The sequence below is a fragment of the Zonotrichia albicollis genome, chromosome 2 (assembly GCF_047830755.1).
Source record: "Zonotrichia albicollis isolate bZonAlb1 chromosome 2, bZonAlb1.hap1, whole genome shotgun sequence".
Classification (NCBI taxonomy): domain Eukaryota; kingdom Metazoa; phylum Chordata; class Aves; order Passeriformes; family Passerellidae; genus Zonotrichia; species Zonotrichia albicollis.
The window spans coordinates 59,202,374-59,220,972 of NC_133820.1; the positions used below are offsets into that span (position 1 = coordinate 59,202,374).

General features: G+C 49.6%; 1 protein-coding gene across 1 annotated transcript; it reads left to right on the forward strand.

The window, feature by feature from the left end:
• The first annotated feature begins 2,628 nt into the window (after positions 1–2,628).
• SHISA2 (shisa family member 2) lies at positions 2,629–8,174 on the forward strand. The gene is made up of 2 exons (XM_005482615.4): positions 2,629–3,327; positions 5,402–8,174. Exons 1-2 carry the CDS (start codon positions 3,033–3,035, stop codon positions 5,953–5,955), a joined length of 849 nt encoding a protein of 282 aa, XP_005482672.2. The 5' UTR covers positions 2,629–3,032; the 3' UTR covers positions 5,956–8,174.
• The last annotated feature ends 10,425 nt before the right edge of the window (positions 8,175–18,599 follow it).

An 18,599-nucleotide genomic window follows, 5' to 3' on the forward strand; every position in this document is an offset into this window, starting at 1 on the left:
CTGGAGAGAGCCAGCAAAAATGCCCATGTTTCAATAAGGAGAATGCCTGTCAATGCAGTGACTGGGTGAATTTACAAGGTAAGCAGATACCGGTGTTAGAGAGCCACTCAAACAGATGGTGGCCATTATCCCACAGCAGCTCTGCCTCCAAGGATGAGCATCCAGGCTGGGCAGTGGCACAGGCAACTGTGCCACAGCTCAGTGCCCAGGCATGCAGGGCTGCAGGTCCTGCTCTCACACAGCCACTGCCACAGCTGCACTTTGGGTCCTGCAGGTGCTGCAATGTGCTGTACATGGACTCAGTCCCTACACTGCTGCACAGGCAGCTCTGAGTGTTAAAAATTATGTGGAAAATGCATTTCACCTATTTCAGACAACTAGCAGAAGTGCTTTTAAGTCTTATTTTCACTGCTCTAAGAGAGACAATTTTTCAGGACTAGCAGAACAGCAGGTGAGTTCTTCAAATTCCCATAATAAAATAAAACATTTATTTGCTTTCCTGATATCATGCATTTGGTTGGAAAATGACAAAGAACATTTCTACTGATCCTAAGGCCTCAGAAAACGAAACCTGGTAGTAGTATTACAAATTCAGAGACTTGTAGGAAAAAAAAGAAAGTTTAAGCAAATAAGAGAGATTTGTAGATTATGTGATCATTACTGGATACATGTAGGATTTTAAAATCTTTTCCCACTCCACCGCCTATATGTTATTTTAATTATATCTAAAAGCTGCACTATGCTTAGTTTGATGGGATATGATGTGTTTGGTGTCCTACAAAATCTGTGATAGGTTTATTTTACATTGAAATAGATTGAACTGATATAATGAGATTGCTTGACATGGGAGAGCAAATGAAAAAGTCACAGAGTAGGAAAGACTTGCTATATTTATGTGGTTCCACATATTTTGGTTCTGGATTTTTGTGTGCTTTTAAATTTAAATCACAGGGATACTACCTGATCAGCTTGTAAAGACAGTGAAAAAACCACCCCAAACTCCACTAATTAGTCTATTGCTAAACAGGATCTAAAGCATTTTGCAAAGTGCCAAATGTTTTAAGTTTCACAAAAGCATAATGAGGTACACTATTATCTCTGCTGTTATCCAGGCAAGTTGAGACAAATCCTAAGCTTGAATATATAAAGTACCTGCTACAGATAATCTCTGCAGGGGATCTGGTGCTGGTATTTTGTTATGATCAGGACTCCTAACTTGGAGTGCAGATGAGATTAGATAGTCTGCTTCTCACCTCTCTTCTCATAGTCTGGTTTTGCTATTGAAAGAGAACCACCTTACTGAGTATCAGTGAACCATCAACTCAAAGGATGGGACTGGGAAAGCATTTTGCTTGCCACGTATAAAAGAATCAAGAAGCTGCTTTTCTTATTATGAAAATGTGTGTCTAACCCAGATTCAAGGAAAATGATCTCGTAGGAAGACCTCTGTGAATGTAGGCATTTAACAGCTGCTGTGCTGTCACTTGTGGCTGCCAGACATCCAAAGACAGGTCACTGGCAGGAGCTCATGGTTCTAATTCCTTTCCCAGGCAATCCTCTTCCCTCCCTGTGCCCCATCACTGATGGGGGTGTCTTGAGCAATGGGTGCTGTGGGGGGGCATGGGCTGAGTGTACGAAATCTGTCACTGTCCAGGGCTGTCTGTGGGGGGCTCCTCGTTCTGGAGCTGACAGCTCTGGGCAGCTGCTACTCAGGATTTGAGATGGAGCATCTCGGACCCCATCAGATGAATCACTACAAGTTTCTTCTCATTCACCCAGCTGGGCTGATTGGGTGATGTAAAACCTGTGGTGCTGCCGCCCCATTTCCATCGTGGTAAGTGCAAACTTTTCCAAAGGTTAGCAGCTCCGGGTTACTGATCCTCTCTGAAGGTAAGTAAGGTATGAGGTGTGTGGGACCACCTCTGCACCCTGCCCTTGCAGCAGCACAGCTCCGGCCATGGGCTGAGCTGCAGAAGGGCCACGGCTGGAAAAGGACTCCCCAGGAGGAGCAGCGAAGCTGAGGGGCAGAATGCATTTACCTGGTCCCGAATTTGACCAGAATCTGGTGCTCCAGAGCAGCAATTCAGTGAAAGCCCGTAGCTGGCAAACACTGGCTGAAATGAGAAAAAAGAGGGGATGAAGATGGAGGGAGAAGGGCAATTACTAAATTGAAGAAGAAAAGCTTGAAAGAGTGAAATACACAACGCTTTGCAGTCACCTTCCTCCCAGTGATCTGCCTTTACAGCGGAATTTAGAACCAGTGCTACTTATCAGAGCTTCCGTGTTTGTGCCTTTTTCTTAAAAGAAGTATTTTTTTTTACTTGATGCTATGCATTGTAAGCCAGAGTTGTGCTTGGTGTCACGACAGCCGTCTCACAGGGAGCGAGAAACCACAGACTTTACTGACACTTCAGCAGCTGAAGGTGCATCCTAGTGCCCGGCCTCCGGCTGCCACTGACTTTTAACAAGTCGTGCGGCAAGTACACGTTGCGGGGCTGTCTCGGGTGCCGGTGCTGGAGCAGTGTCGGTGTCCGGCGGGACGGCGGCTGCTGCCCCCGCGCTCCGGCCGCCACCGCCACCGCCGCCCGCGCGCTGGTACCGCCCCGTCGGGCGGGGCGAGCGCCTGCGCGCTGCGCCGCCCCCACCGCCTATAAGTGCGGGCGCGGCGCCCCCAGCGCTCAGCGGGCGCGGCGCCGGACGGGGCGTACCGGGAGCAGCGCGGTGTGGGCTCGGCTCGCCCGACCCGCTCCGTCCGTGGGAGGATCGCGGGCTCCCGCCGTCCCTCGCCCATGGGCGCGGAGGAGGGCGCGGCGAGGCGGCGGGGAGCGAGAGCGGAGTAGCGGCGCCCCCGGCTCCGCCGGTGCGCCCCGGGCGGCGGCTCCGCACCCCGCGGGCCGGCCCCGGGCATGCGGCGGCGGCGGGACCCGCGGCCAGAGTCCCCGCAGCGCGGCGGCTGCCTGCCCCGGGGGGCCGGGCGGCGCTGCCCCGGCGCGGCGGGGCCCTGACGGAGCGGCCGCCCCCCCGGCGGCGCCATGCGGGGCTGGCTGCTGCTGGCGGCGCTGGGCTGGCTGCTGCCGGCGGGGGCCGCGGCCAGCGGCGAGTACTGCCACGGCTGGCTGGACGGGCAGGGCGGCTGGCGGGACGGCTTCCAGTGCCCCGAGCGCTTCGACGGCGGCGACGCCACCATCTGCTGCGGCAGCTGCGCGCTCCGCTACTGCTGCTCCAGCGCCGAGGCGCGCCTCGACCAGGGCGCCTGCGACAACGACCGGCGGCAGGGCGGCGGCGAGCCGGGCCGCCCCGGCAAGGACGGCCCCGACGGCGCGGCAGGTGAGGCGGCCCCGGCCGGGCAGGACGGCCCCGCGGTGTCTCCGGCTCGGCGGCTCCGCGGGAGCCGTCGCGGGTTCGCGGCGATCTTCCTGCCCGCCCCTTCCCCCCTTGCCGCCGGTGCCCCTCCGTCGAGTGGTGGGGCGGCACGGACGGAGCCGGCGCTGGCCGGGCTCTCACACGGGAGGAGTGCCCAGTGAAGGCCTGCCTTTCCCGCCCCTGCTGCTGGAAATCCCAGCCACGTCTCTGTCAGAGCAGGTGACACCACTCCCCTGGGTCCCGGGCCAGCCGTCTCGGCCTGGCACAGCTCTGCCGCCGCTTTGAACGGGCTCCTCAGCCGTGGTTGAGCTCCCCATTGAAAAGGCAAGGAAAAATGAGACAACCCCCATGAGCAGATCAGAAAAAGTAACAGGATATTTCAAAAGGACTCTGGCTGGTCCCCACTGTAATTGTGTATGTTCTTTCAGCTCTGATATCCCCACTTAGGACTGGTTTTACAAGATTGAATTTCAAGGATAAACTCAAGTCTTTCTACTGCTGTTTAAAAAAGCCCCGGTGGCTCCCCAGCACCCTTGCTGCCATCCACACGTGCTGAGTGCAGGAGAAGTAGCCTGAAGTGATGTTATAATTAGGACAGATTTACTCCTGGAAAACTTGCACATTACAGTGTGGAGCAAGTGTGTGCACCTGCTCGAGAGCTGCTGTGGCGCCAAGTGCAGAAGTGGAGATGATGTTTTACAGCCTTTTGTTTAAAAGCACCAAAGTGATGGAGGAGAAGTGGCCTTTTGGTTATAACTCGCTTCATCTCACCAGCTGTGCCAGGAAGCATTCTGACTTGAGCAGACAGATAACCCCCCCCCCCCCCCCCCCCCAGTTCTGAGAACAATGCATTTTTGTAACTATTTTTTTATTTAAAATTTATTGCTTTGCAGGTTTGGGAGCCATTGCCCTGTGCTGGCACTGATTAACTTGCAGGTCATTAGCAGTAGCTACCTTAGCAGGGTCAGACAGGGTCAAGCAGGGATCCAAAGCCCTGCCTGAGTCTTGGAGCTGCCAGGTTTTGGTGGAAATGATGAACTCCAGGCATGTTGCTGAGAGCATTCACAAGCACTGAAGGGAGACACCTTCCCTTTGTTATTTGTGGATATATCCATGTACATTTCTTACTGAGGCAGAGAAAAAAGCTTTTTCCCTGGGACTGCAGAAAGGATTATCTCAGTTGGATAGAGCATGGCGCTTGTATAACACCATTGTGGGTCTGATCCCTATATGGGCCATTCACTAAAGGGTTGGACTCAATGATTTTGTGTGTCCTTTCCAACTCAGGTGTATTCTGTGAAATCTGTACGTGTAGCCCAGATTGTTCCAAGGATGATGCTTACCATCCTTGGTGGCTCCTGATGCCTCCAGTGAGCATCATCCATACTTTCTGCTCCCACCCCTTGCCCACCCTCAGTCCTCCTGCCCTGATGTCCCGTCATGAGGCCTCACAAGGAGGAATGCTGCCCCTTTGCAGCATGGCGCTGTTAGTGCAGGCAGTGCAGAGACTGCACTAGGTTTCTCCCTACACCTGGGGCTGAAGTGCAGAGCAGGTGGACATTCATCCCCAGAGTTGTGGGGTGCCAGAGGCCCTGTGATTACTGTCTGGTTGCTGCCTGGCTGTCACCCTGCCCTAGCGGGCTGACAGCAGCCAGAGTGGGCTGGTGGTGGAGAGGGATGTCGTGTGGCACCAGGGTTTGACTGCCCTGTGATCCTGAGCCCCCAGCAGGGATCCTGCCCCAAAGTATCTCCCTAAGGCACTGTTCAAACCCAGCTGTATCGTGCCTGATTGTTCCAGTAGGACATAATTGGAGACATGATTTGATGAAATGTGGAGCAGTGGTTGCTGTGAACTAGACCGTCACCAACAGGAGAGAAATAGAAGCCATTGGGTTTAACAGCCCTTTTCACCATTCTGGTATAAAATGCTCTGCTTGTGTTGACCTGTGCTGGGAGGAAGTGGGCTCTGCTTGGATGAGGGGGGATTGCTGAGGTTTGTCCTTGGCCCATGGTGACAATGTTTTCCTTGCTGTTGCAGTGCCCATCTACGTGCCGTTCCTTATCGTGGGATCTGTGTTTGTTGCCTTCATCATCCTGGGGTCGCTGGTGGCAGCTTGCTGCTGCAGGTGCCTGCGGCCCAAGCAGGAGCCCCAGCAGAGCCGAGCCCCTTCGGGCACCCGCCTGATGGAGACGATCCCCATGATCCCAAGTGCCAGCACCTCCCGGGGCTCCTCCTCCCGCCAGTCGAGCACGGCTGCCAGCTCCAGCTCCAGCGCCAACTCGGGGGCCAGAGCTCCCCCGACCAGGTCCCAGACCAACTGCTGCCTGCCGGAAGGGACCATGAACAATGTCTACGTCAACATGCCCACGAACTTCTCGGTGCTGAACTGCCAGCAGGCCACGCAGATTGTGCCACACCAGGGCCAGTTCCTGCACCCGCAGTACGTGGGCTACGCCGTGCAGCATGACCCCGTGCCGCTGAGCCCCGTGCCCCCCTTCCTGGACGGCCTGCAGGGCGGCTACAGGCAGATCCAGTCTCCCTTCCCACACACCAACAGCGAGCAGAAGATGTACCCGGCTGTGACTGTGTAGCGCTGCCGCCCTCCCCATCCCCACCCAGCCAGTTTTAATATCTGAACTGAACGGAGGAGAAATACTTCCTTGGAACAAAGCTCCCAGAACACCACTTGTAAATAATTTTGAAAGGCTCATGCATGTCAGACGGTGTTTATAAACCATTTATTTTCATCGGGGTCTGTTGCCAGGAACTGTAAGGATGATATCTCGGAATTAACGTTGCCAGATACGCTCTCATTCCAGCGTGTGATTTACGGCGGCGAAGGATTACGCTGGAAATGCATATGTATTTCAGATCACTGTGCTCATGAGATAAATGTCGGAGCCGTAAAGTGCCCTTCAGGTATGACATGGTCACAAGTATTTGCCTAATTAATTCTAGAGTTTTGTTCCACTGTACCAGACCGCAGTACTTCAGAAACCTCTCTGCTCCCAGCTCCGTAATGACGTTTCCCGTTGCTTCACAGACAATCACAACTGAGAGCCAAGCAGTGCAATCCCTGTGTGCCCAGCCACCGTGGCTTCTTACACACACCCACTTTGGGGTGAAATGCCACCAGAAGCTTGGTCTTGCAAAGACCAGTTTTCCTTGTATTTTTTAGGAATTGGAAGAGTGAATTATTCTGCTCTTCTTTACAGTGCACTTGAAACCCTTCATTAATTTGGTTTTGTGTCAAGATCAGTACCCAGTAGTGGTTTGCACAGACTTTATCTTTGTGAACATTTTACTAAAACCAGGGTATGAGGTGCTCGCTCTTTGTGACACTCAGCAAAGCTCTTGGTACAGCTGGCAGTGTCTGAACTGAACCTGCCTTGGCAGAGGAAGGTCAGACTGTGATTCCAAACATGCCTGATTCAACCTCACTTCCCATGAAACAGGAAACCTGTGTGAATGCCCACGAAGGTGTCAGCCCCAAAGCCTGCTTGCATTGGAGTCTGCCTGTAGGAAAATGGAGTTTATCTTGTCCCCATGAGCCCATTCTGAGTCCCCTGCCCCACCCCGTGGGAGTGGGAGAGTGATAAACAAAACCCAGTTGGGATGTGAATGGGTTGGTGGAGGTTTGAAATCCATCCCCTTTTCTTCTTTACACGTGGCAGGGGATTAGGAAGGCACAGCTGTATTTAAAAATAAGGAAAATGGCCCAACCAAGGGACAAAGGTGCTTGTGGTGTCACAGGGGTCATGGAGGTGGTGAGCTGCAGACAGCAGGGACACTTAACACTGGAGCTGCTGGCTCTGTCCTGCTTTGCTTCATCTGGGGAAAACACCTCTCCAGGTTGAAGAGGCAGCAAACAATCAGATCATTCTAATTATATCACTCCAAATGCAGCAAAGGTTTGCTGACAGAAAGGCTGGTTTTGTCTCTTTAGAAATGTAACCTCTGCATTTCCATCCATTTGCTCCTCAGCCAAAACAGTGCCGCAGAAGACTTGAGGCCCTGTGCAAAACCCAAGCAGTTACTGTAGCCAGACCAGTGATGACAAAAGGTTTCCTATTGTCTGATACTGTATCAATATGTAGCAATAACTGTGATGCTATGTTTTGTATGTCTGTTTTTAAATGACACAGAAGGTGCAGATGCATTGCCAAACGCAATGGTTTACTCATAAACACGCCACACACAGGCCGTCTGCACCAGGCAGCCGTGGTTTGGCCACTGACACGGGGAAATGAATAGGTAATTTATCCCAGATCTGTTGTTCCTGGCTGTGATCTCCCAGTCAGTGTGCAGGATCTGGGCAGAAAGGTTGGTTTGTGAGACCTGGCTTCCTCTCCAGGCAGGCTGGGTGTCTTTGGGAAGCGGCGCCCGGCTGCTGGCGGTGTCGGATGCTGCACAGCTCGGTGCTCGGGGATCTTGTGGGCAGTGGGAGCTCCAGAGCTGGGTGCTCCAGGCTTCTGAAGGACCCCCTGCACTCTCTGGGGTGTGGGTCTCCACCTGCCCACATTGCAGTGGGGTCACGCTGGGCTGGCAGCAGGCACAGGGGCGGCTCCGTGTGCTTCCCTGGCAGCAGGAGGTGGCCCTGGGTGAGCCCTGGTGCTGTGCCACTGACCCTGCCCAGCTGAGAACCAAGGCAGCTTCCCCCTCTGCCTGCCTTGCACAGGCCCTGCCAAGGACACCTCCTCTGACCTACAGAATTCAGGTGAATCTTTGTATATTGTTTACTTGTTTAAAAAAAAGAGAGTAACTTAAATTTAAGTCTGTAGAAATTAATTTACAACTGAAGGCAGAGAAATGCGAGCTCTAATAAAAGGAATTTTGTGAGATGTGGTGTTTTTTTTTAATGTCATGTACAATAATGTAAAACCAATGTTACCATTTGATATAGCTTTTAAATCTCTGAAAGAGCACTTGCTTTAAAGTGTTTCTTACAACTGAAGAAAAAAGCCCCCTTTGTTTCTTAATAAATACTTTATGGTGTGACTTTGGTTTTGTTTGCTTTGTCATAGGGATTTTATTTTTTTAGCTAATGCTTTGCTTTCCTGTGTCCCCAAAAGAACATCTGACCAGCCCCCCTCTCCAGACTGGCAAAACCAAAAGTTTGAACTTTTTGCTGTGTTTCTAAAGAATAACAGTAAACCCAACAGATTACATGTCTGAACAGTGTGCTGCAGTGGGGCGTGTTCTGAGGGGATATTTCTGGGGAGAAGGGGCACAGGGAGATGGTGTCTGAGCATCAGCTGAGTTGGGAATCCCTGGCCTCTCAGATGGCTGGGGAGCAGTGGTGGGAGCAGGATGGGCGAGAGCCTGTGGGCTTATCAAGTTCCCTCTTGTCAAAGAATGCCAAATACTCTGCATCAAATGGCATTTTCTGAGAATTTTGTTTTCAGTTGGATTCACAGTCACCAGCTGAGTGTTTTGAGTGTGTAACTCTCAGTAAGTGGCTGTGCTGTCCCCACTGTCCTCTGCATGGGGACCCTTCTTGCTAGAGCAAACTGCATCCTCAGAAATGAGACCAGAACCAAAGCCCTGTAGTGCCATAGCTCAGTCTGGGATGAGGCCACTCTGCTTTCCTGGTGTTTGCTCCCTCTTGCTGCTGGAGATGCTGGCATTGCACTCTGTGGGCAGGTGAGTGGCTGGAGGAGCCTAAAGGGCAGGGAGAGGAAATGGAGTGACTGTTGGATCTCAATGTTTATAACTCAGAAAAGTAGGGAAGAGCAGTCTGGGAAGAGCATCACCTTGGTCAGGCTCTACATTGCACATTCCAAAATGCCACAGCTCCCTGGTGTTTGGGGGAGGTGAGGCAGCAAGGCTGGGAGCAGAAAGCTGGCAGGGAAGGAGGGGGTCAGCCATGGCTGGGAGCAGATGTGCTGAGGTGACGAGCACTGCGCAGCGGGGGAGGCCAACAATTTGTGTTAAAGCTTTTTCTTGTGTTTTTATCTGCGGAGCAGCTTCGCCCTTGGCAGATGTTTTCCTTTTGTGCCGTGCCGGAGTTGGTGTGCACAGCAAGCAGTGGTGAGGGTGGGGAAAAGCTGGCAATCCCCACAGGCTGGGCTGGTGCTGGTTGGCCCTGCGTGCACCAGGCTGGTGGTGTCCTCACAAGGGGACCCGTGGGCACAGCAGTGCCCCGAGGTGGCTGTAGGCAATCCTGTGCCCAAAATCCTGTGCCCAAACCACTGAGCCACGCAGAGAAGAGCAGGAAAGCATCACCAGTGACAGGATCCCCTCCCAGCACACACACAAACACTCTGGAATGCCTCCCCTGTGAGCTGGCACCTCAGGGGACAGAGCCCCTTAGCAGGGGCTTGTGTGGCCCTGTCCAGCTGCCACCAGCTGTGCCACGGTCACCAGGGGACAGTGGAGGTTGTGCAATGTGGCCCACGATGCCCAAGGGGAGCAAGCCAGGGAGCAGGTCTCAGCTCAGCACATTAACCTCAGCACCTCCCTTGCAAAATGTCTCATTTGCTGCTCACTTTTGATCTTCCTGGAGCTCTTCTCCCTCCAGATTTTCTGCCTTTCCACTCTTTTCCTCCCACTGAAGTTATTACTAAATATTATTCCCCACATGTGTTCCCTTCTATTTTTCTAAGCTGAATCTCATTTTATTGTTTCCTCCTCATATTTCCTGCTTCTCAGTAGGTCCCTTTGTAATATTTCTCTGTCCTCAGTGGGGTTTGCAGCATTTTCACACCCAGGATCACTTGCAAATGGACTCAACAAATCACATAAACGTGTGCCATACTTTCTCCCCTTCCCCATCTACACTGAATGGAGCCAGTTCCATGGAACCCTGGCCATCCTGGAGGCTCAGTGTCCCCTGTCCCATAGGAGAGCATTTAATCCTTGTGACAGTATTTCTGTGCAGCCTGAATGGCCAGATAACAGCAGTCACTGGTGCTGTAACAGCCTCCTGTGCCTCAGCAATGGGGACAAGCCCATCGTGCTGGGTTGTGTGCCACAGAACAACGCTGTGGGCTCCAGTGAGGAGGCCTCAGGTGATCCAGCACTGTGGTGTGGCTGCTCTGCACCAAACACTGCATAGTGCTGGCCTGTCTGCAGCCAGCCTGGAGGTGAGAGTGGCACAGGCGATGTCTTGACAGCACCCTGGGGTGTGCCACTTCCCCATCTCCTGGGGGACACAGCTTCCCTCCCACCCATCCCTGGGAAGCCACTACAGCCCTGCACAGGGATGGATTTTCTTCCCTTGCTGCAGAGATCCCCCTTCCTGTGCCAACACTTACTGGTTTTGTGATTTGCCTGCAGAAGTTTGTCCTTTATACCTTGAAAATCCCAGCATACTGACCTGACCCCAGGCCTTCTTCACCTGGCTAGTGACCTTGCATCTCTCACTTTCTCCAGCTTCTCCATGCTGGCTTGTTTGCAATGTTTTCCCTGGCCCTCGTGTCATTTCCATCTCCTGCTTGTCCCTGCTGAGCCAGACCTCTTGTGGGGGCAGCTGGGCTGGATGGGAACATCTGGGGCATCAGTTCATGGGCAGAGGCACAGCTTCATTTGGAAAATACCTTCCCACTTAACATCAAAGGTGATATCTTCCAAATACAGAGGGCAAGGCAGCAAACATTCCACTAGGCATGGCTGAAAAGTTGCTAGGTGTGCAAGAGGCCAAGTATCCTCTTACTCCCTGATTTTCATTAGACGAGGGGAGACAAACCTCTCTGGAGTGTAACATGAGTCACAGCTCTCAGATTCCAAGTGCCTCCAGCATTGTACTGGCTGCTCTCTTTGTCAAAAGAAAGCTAGTTGACTTTATGTTTAATATTAATCAATTTGGGTGGCTATTTCTGATGAGATGAAGCCATGCAGGTAACAACTCAAAGCAGTCACTTTCTGCACTGGGCACATCCAGCTCACCAAGGACACATGTTCCTTTCTGTTTGCATTGTCCATAACACATCAGGAAATACAAAAGAAAACTCACCTGAAACCTTGAAATCTTGTCTGCCATCACAGGCTGTTGCAGTGACACCATTTAGGCTTATAATAACAAAAAGAGATTTCAAACATTCAAGAAAGAATAGCAATAACATTTTTCTCCTAAACATGATAATCCTTTACTTTCAAGTAAATAGTTTCTTATTGCCTGTTATCAGTCCTTCAAAAAACCTCCAGCAAAATCAAGGCAAACAGTGATACATTAAGCTGAAAAATGTTTAATTCAACAGGTAAATTGCTTTCCATCAAACCTTCCTCATGTTTAGTGCTGAACCAGCTCAGGGCATGGCCCACCCTCGTTTGCCTCTCTAGGTTAATTTGAAAAAAAAAAAAAAAGCAAGAAGGCACTACTTTGGATCATATCACTGCTATTAAACCAGGGCAAGTGAGCATCATGACAGAAACCAGTAATAATGCAGTGTGGAGGGATAGAATGCAAGAAAATATAATGCAGAAGGCAATCTCACACCTGAGGAGTTGCAGCTGTTCTAATCACCAAAGATTAGGAGCAGGCCTGCCCTTAATGGGCCACAGATGTGTCCAATAATGAGGAGTGCTATAGAAGAGTGGGTGAGCTGGGTGAGGAGAGAGATGGAGTTTGTTGACTGTGCTGTGAGGCGCTGTCCATGAGAAATCACCAAGAAGGCATGGAACTTCTGCAATAAGATGACAATAATGTAGCAATAAGTTAAAAATACTTCTCTATCTCCCTTTCAAGATATAGAGCAGCTTCACAGGATTATAAAAAATTGGCTGTATTGGAGGGGACCCTAAAGATAGTCTAGTTCTCAGTGTCCCACCCAGCCTGGCCTTGAGCACCTCCAGGGGTGGGGTACTTAAATTTCCTTCTATCAGGTTTAGGAAGAGCTCTGAAAGCTGATGGGGACAATGTGGCAGAGTGTTTGATTCTGCTGGGTGCAGAGCACAGCTTAGCTGGGCCACAAACTTCCCAGAGCTCGCTGGTGCTGCAGATGCTGGCACGGGGCAGGCCTGACTTGTTGCAGGACAAGATGAGGATGTTGGTGTGTTGTGCAGACTCTGCTATGATTCAGTATCCAAATGGTAAATATTGGCTTATGCAGCTGCTAATTCCCTCAATATTTGCTTTTGAGAGACAGAATCCTATTGACTTCACACAATCAGACAGTCTATGTGTGATTGTAAATATCTCATTATGGGGGGAAAATAATTCTAATTTACATTGCTGCAAACCAAAAGCAACTGCTGTAGATTTACTGAGCAGTCAGAATCAGGCTCTCAGTTTCACAGCTGAAGCCCACCCTCACTGTCGATGGGCAAATACACACAGTCATTGCACAGGATTTAGTGAGCAGTATGAGAGCAGTAGGCAGCTCAAGCTCTGATACCTGGCACATCCAAATGAGCTGGCACTAGGATCACACTGTGGTTTTTCAAGGACTAAGGCATGTTTTCAGGAGCTTACAGGCAATTCCTTCCAGTGTGGAGAAAGGAAGGAGCGAGATGGAGCAGCACAGTTACAAACCCAGCCCAGAATCCCCTTTCTCCTGAGGGACTGGGGGGTGCTCCTGCTGCCTGCACTCGATACCAGCAAGTACCAGCAGCTCCACAGGACCAACAAAGCAGTCTTGGTTTACTGTGACAGCTGTGCTGCACATTTTTGATGAGGCTGTAGGCCAGTGCCAGCTGAGCCATCAGACAAGGTGGCTGTGAGAGCTGAGGCTCCCAGACTCGCCATTGCAGGATTTAAGTGCCACTCTGCCCTGAAAGGTCGGAGCTTCTTCACTTGAGGGCTGCTTTGTGTGAGCCAGGAAGCTCAGTGCTCCCACCACTCTGGCATGGCACCAAACAGGGACAGCACCAAACACCAAGGGAAATCCAGAGGGGAACCATGACCACCTCTGACTCTCACCCCACTGTCCTTAGAGAGTCATGGCAAGAAAAATGCAACATGAGCTCCCTCTCTTCGAGCTTCCTCATGGTGAAGGTCCTGGCTGGGCATGGCCACTACAGCAAGGTCTCCCCAGCACTGTTCACCATTCCCTTACCTGGGACACAGCCCACTCCTCATCTGCCCTTGAGCTCCTTGCTTAGTGTGAACAGCCAAAAACCAACCCTGGCGTTCAGGGGTTTTTAAAGCCTTGTTTCTCTGCAGTCCTGTATTTCTGCTGAGGAGGGAACTCACCACGCCTTCCAGGTTTCTGAGGACTTGCTGCACCCCAAATGCTGAGGGAACTCAAAGAGGCATGGGGCTGTGCCGGAGGGAGGGCTGGTCACTGGGTACTGCCACAGCAGCACTCACTAAAAGGGATTATGTTTCTGAAATCTTCTTGCTTAACATTCCTCAGCCAGACCTTTCTCAGTTACACTTCTATTTTTTAATGCTCCCATTTCAGACTTGAGCATTAATCTACAGGTTTAGGGACTTTGATTCTTCTTTGTTCTGGTACGAGGCACCGAAGCCTGCCGTCAACAGACTTAGCAGCTGCTCCAAATATTTGGCTCTGGGACATGAGCACTAGGCTCTCTCACAGCCCTGCCTGTCAGACTGTTAGAGGGAAAGTCTCTGAGGTGATTAGTCAACTAATATATCTAATAAGGGGTTTAAGCAGCAATCCATTATGTTTAACAATTCTGAGAATCATTTCTCTTTTAGTGGGCTGTACAAGAGACGACAGTGCAGGGAGCAGTTGGCTGAGCATCCAATTCTCCCACCACCAACTGAATAAGGCTTATTTAAGTTTATCATCAATTTTACTTTGGCATAATTGATTGGCCAGATGTGTGAGAAGCTTTTACAAACAGCACAGTTCCTGCTGCTACATGCTTGCAGGCTGGGCTGCAGCTATGGAGGCCCAGGGAAGAAGCAGGCATTTACTCCAGCAAAACAGGGATACACAAGTTCATCACTCTCTTTTAATTTCCCTGCAAAGGAAAAGCAGATACTGGTCTGGCTTTTGGGATGAAAATGTTTTGAAATGTAGTCAAGCAATGACTTGTTAAGGGAAGACGGGAGATTTGGCTTACAGCTTCTTTCTGTTCCATAATTTTAAAAAGAAAATCCAGAAATAATTTGTTGTAAAAAAGTATCTCTACACTTTTAAAAGTGGTTCTGTCAGCAATCTATTAGGAAAAATCCTATTCCTCAAGTTATAGCACCCTAAGGGGAAAAATTTTAGCCAAACTATATATAAATATGCACTTTCTTCCTGATAAAATCTGTTTAATTCCAGCATCTATTAATATTTGGACAAAGGGATCTCTTTGTTAAAGCTCATACCCTTTCATTTTCTATAAGGATCTGACAGTGCATGTTCCCCATGGCCACCAAAAATCAAGTAAGGCCAACCTTTTCTGCAAATGTAACCTCAGCCATAACTTGAGTCCCATTCCTACGTTGGTGCCAGGCGACCCCTGGCGCGCACGGATGCAGCGCTCCCGGGGACACGAGAGCCTTGTGTGGTGCTTCCTGCTCGAGGCCAGGGAGCTCAAGGGTCACTTCTCCAGGTCTGGCCACACCAGCGAGCTCAGCAGCAGAGGGATGTGGCGTTGCTGAGCAGGCAGAGGCAGGAGGGAGCCTGGCCCTGTGCTCCGGAGCAAAGCGGCTGCCGTGGTCTCCCCTCACACCTCGCTGAGCTGTGCTCCCCCTCACACTCAGAGCCTCAAGGGCCCGTGTTAAAACTGCAAATTTAGCTGCAAGTAAGGAGGCAAGGGAAGGTTTTTAGGGCTTAATTTTCCCCTGCTGTGTCTACATGACCTAATTGGGACAAAAGACTTCTAAGCTTTATTTTGATGAAGCCTTGGTGAGATCAAGTGTATCATTTGTAGAAGAATCTCTCTCCACCTAGCTTGTATAAAAAGATAGTTTTCCCCCTGAAGACACTATTCAAATACCAGTATCTGCTGTCAGCTCATCAGTACCATTCTTATTTTGCCATATTAGCCTTGCATTTGGGGCCTGATTTGAGACCTGTTAAAGGAACTCAAGCCTTGCTCTAATGAGCAGGCCCTTAAAACACACCCAAAAGGCCGTGAAAAAATAGAAATAATCCATTCAACAGCTTTGCAGACTAAATCTCAAATGTATTTAACACTGAACTCTTGCTGCAAAGCTTGTGGGGGGATAAAACAAACAAGCCTCGGTCTGCTGGATTGCTTTAATAAAAGGTTTATTGGAAATATTTTTGTGCAGACATACAACAGTCAACAATGCTGTTCAAAGCTACAAATTGTCTAAGTTTTCTGAACCTTCTAAAAATACAAGTAAATGACCTTCATTTGTATTCAGTCTGAGAGGGAAACAAACTCCACTGTAATGCAATGCTGTATTTAAACTACCAGAGGACATTAATAGGACCTGAAAATGGTAACACTTCTAGAGGAAAAACCCACACACCACTGCTGCTCTGCTGGGAGCCAATTAAACATCCCCCCACAGCACCACTCCTCTCTGCATATCCAGATTGAAACGTCCCCATCTGAAACAATATTTAAGCAATTCGAGTACAGATATGACAGACAAGCGGGCACATGACTTGGCTCGCTGATGAAAAAGATGCTGTTAAAAATCCTGTCACTCAAGACCCTGAATATTTGACCTCCCTGTGCAATGGGCTGCACTTTGGGGGCAGGAGGAGGGACAGGGGGAGGTTTTCAAGTTAAACATCTCTTCCAACACACACATGTACACAGTCCCAGAGGGCTTGGCTGCCTCACTACTTTATAACTGGAGCCCTTTAAAAAAAAAAGAAAAAAAAGAGTTGAGCAAGAACTTTGAGCAACTTTGCAGTCTATGAACTCTTGATGGTAAGAACAGCAAGTACTCTTATTCCTCTTCTGAATCAACATATCAGCCAGAAGGGCAGAGGAGAGCACAATCACTGTCTGGTAAACTCCATGTTTTCTAAGAAACCCAGCAGATGTTTTGAAATTGATTAATTTATGCCAAGACGACATCTGGAACATCTTCGCAGGAAAACCACCCAGTAAGGTAGTTAGAATTTAAAACAATCGTGTCTTTCTGTTAATGTTGGCTTTTCCCCTTGGCTTCATTGCTCCATAATTACAAGGGTGCTGACCTTCCAGCTATGCACAGTGACAGTTTGGCAATATATTAACACTTTTCTTCATTGTAAGACTTCTGAGTGATTGCCCAGAGCTGAGATTGCCCACACAGAATTTGTAATTTACTAACTTCTGTTTCTCTTTAGAGGCTACCAAGAGGCTGAATGAGAACGGACCTCTTGTGGCAGATTTCAGAAGAACTTATCTCACCCTCTTCATACGTAAAGAAGGCTTTGGATAAACACCAGTACTCAGCCACTTTACCTTCTGTCCACACCACACACGAGCAGGCCATGAATCCAAATGAAACAACCTCTGGGTTTCACACACTATCACAAAGATATCCAGCGATTAATGAGCCCCTTGCACCAGCTTGAGAGACAGGAACCTGCCCAGGAGCAACACCTGAGCAGAAATCCCACTAACTCTCCATGAGGGGCTGTCACCCAGGACTGAAATAATTCCAGTGTTTAGTTCTGGTGAGTCCACGAGGGAAAGAGGAACCAGTAAATAATTTAGCAATCTTCATAACCCAGGAAACAACCTGCTAGAGCCAAAGCATGCTAAACAAGGAACACTTCTGGCAGGACTCAGCTTGGTGCCAGACAAACTCAGTTCCAGGAGGTAACAGTGCTTCACAAATTCTCAGCTCTGCTCCCTTCCCAGAGCCACAGGAAGGAACCAAAGAAATCATCTTTATCACAGCTCTTCACGGATGCCTGAGGAATCCCTCCCCTCACTAACCTCTAACAGCAGCACTGGTCTTGGCCAATCTATTTTGTTTCCCTTCACCTCTCCAGACAGCCCATCCAAAAGCACATTCCTGGCCAGATAAACTCAGGCTGTCTAGGTTTCCTGCAGGTCACTGAGAAGCAATCACCTTTGGGATTCACTTGTGTGGCCAAGTAGTGCAGGGCACTTTCTGGTTTTCATTTGCCAACAAAGCTCAAAGCCTCCATTAATCTTACTGTTACATAAGGAAAAGGTACCCATATGGATTTATTTTGTTGTCACCTATTGTACTGACCTATCCCTGGCCTTCTCCGGACATAAAGCTCTGGTCACAGATGCTGAAAGGGAGTGAAGCCTCTCTTGGGTGTCTACAGGATACTGGGAAGAGGTGAGTGTAAGAATCCTTCCTGACAGGACAGAAGGGGTCCAACTGTCTGGAGGCTGAGGAACATGCATGGTCAGTGCCGTATTTTAGATGCAGACTGCTACCCAGATACACCATTGCTAAATTCTCCTCTCCAACCCCTCAGGTATTTCATACCATCACCACTTCTTGTTAGACTCAACAGGACACAAAGAGCTCTCCTGGACCTGATTGAAGTTTAAGGCATTGATACTGTGTGATGATTCAAAACAAAGGTAAAATACCCTCAGTGCTTAACACTAATGAGAAATCTGATAAACTCAAGGTGCTTCTTAGGGCCAAGCAGGCATTCAATGCCTGGTCTGCTTCAAACCTGAGCTGTGAGAAGTACACTCCTCGAAGCATTTAAAGAATAAATTAAGTCATTAGTTATAAAACCAAGGGAGAATGTAAATAGAGTATCACTAGCCTTCACTGATGACTGCAGGCAATGTGAAAACAGAAGATTTAGTGAGTTAGCCCAAAGGGCAAACTGCAGGACAGGGACAGTGTAAGGACTGTGCACCTCTAGGGCTGTCCATAGAGAGCCAAGTTGCACCCAGTGTAGCCACTGACCACGTCCTCACATTTCACATATTCATATAAATAAAGCTTTCTCTGCTTTATTTACACAACTTTATTATTATGACTGTCTCCCAGCGAACATACTCCAGTACATGCTGTAAAAAATAATGTAATCTTGGTAAGAGAGACTTCCCTGCAGCATCTGCTATGAGCTGCTGGCTGAAGTAAGGGAAGAGACTGCACAGTTTTGGCCATGCACTATGAGGTGTGTAGTCTAGTAAACTGCAGATTAGCGAGGCTTGACTGTTATCTTAATTTACAGCCCATAGAGTTCATGTTAACTCTGCACACATTTTTATGTATATTAGCAGCTTAGTTTGAGCCAGATATTTTTATTAGTTATTTGCCATTTCTCCTTGACAATTATTACTGACTTCCCATTCTAGCTCCCTACAGCAAGACCTGAAGCCCTGTCAAGGAGAAGAAAATGTCAACAGACTCCTCAGCAGCGCTCAGAGCAGCTCGGGCTCCCGCTCCCCAGCTTTAAATTGCTACTAGGCAATC

Bases quoted from the DNA above. Each gene is read 5' to 3' on its own strand.
- SHISA2 (XM_005482615.4), top strand. From the start codon at position 3,033: ATGCGGGGCTGGCTGCTGCTGGCGGCGCTGGGCTGGCTGCTGCCGGCG. The intron at 3,328-5,401 runs GTGAGGCGGCCC...TTGCTGTTGCAG, and splicing joins CGGCCCCGACGGCGCGGCAG to TGCCCATCTACGTGCCGTTC.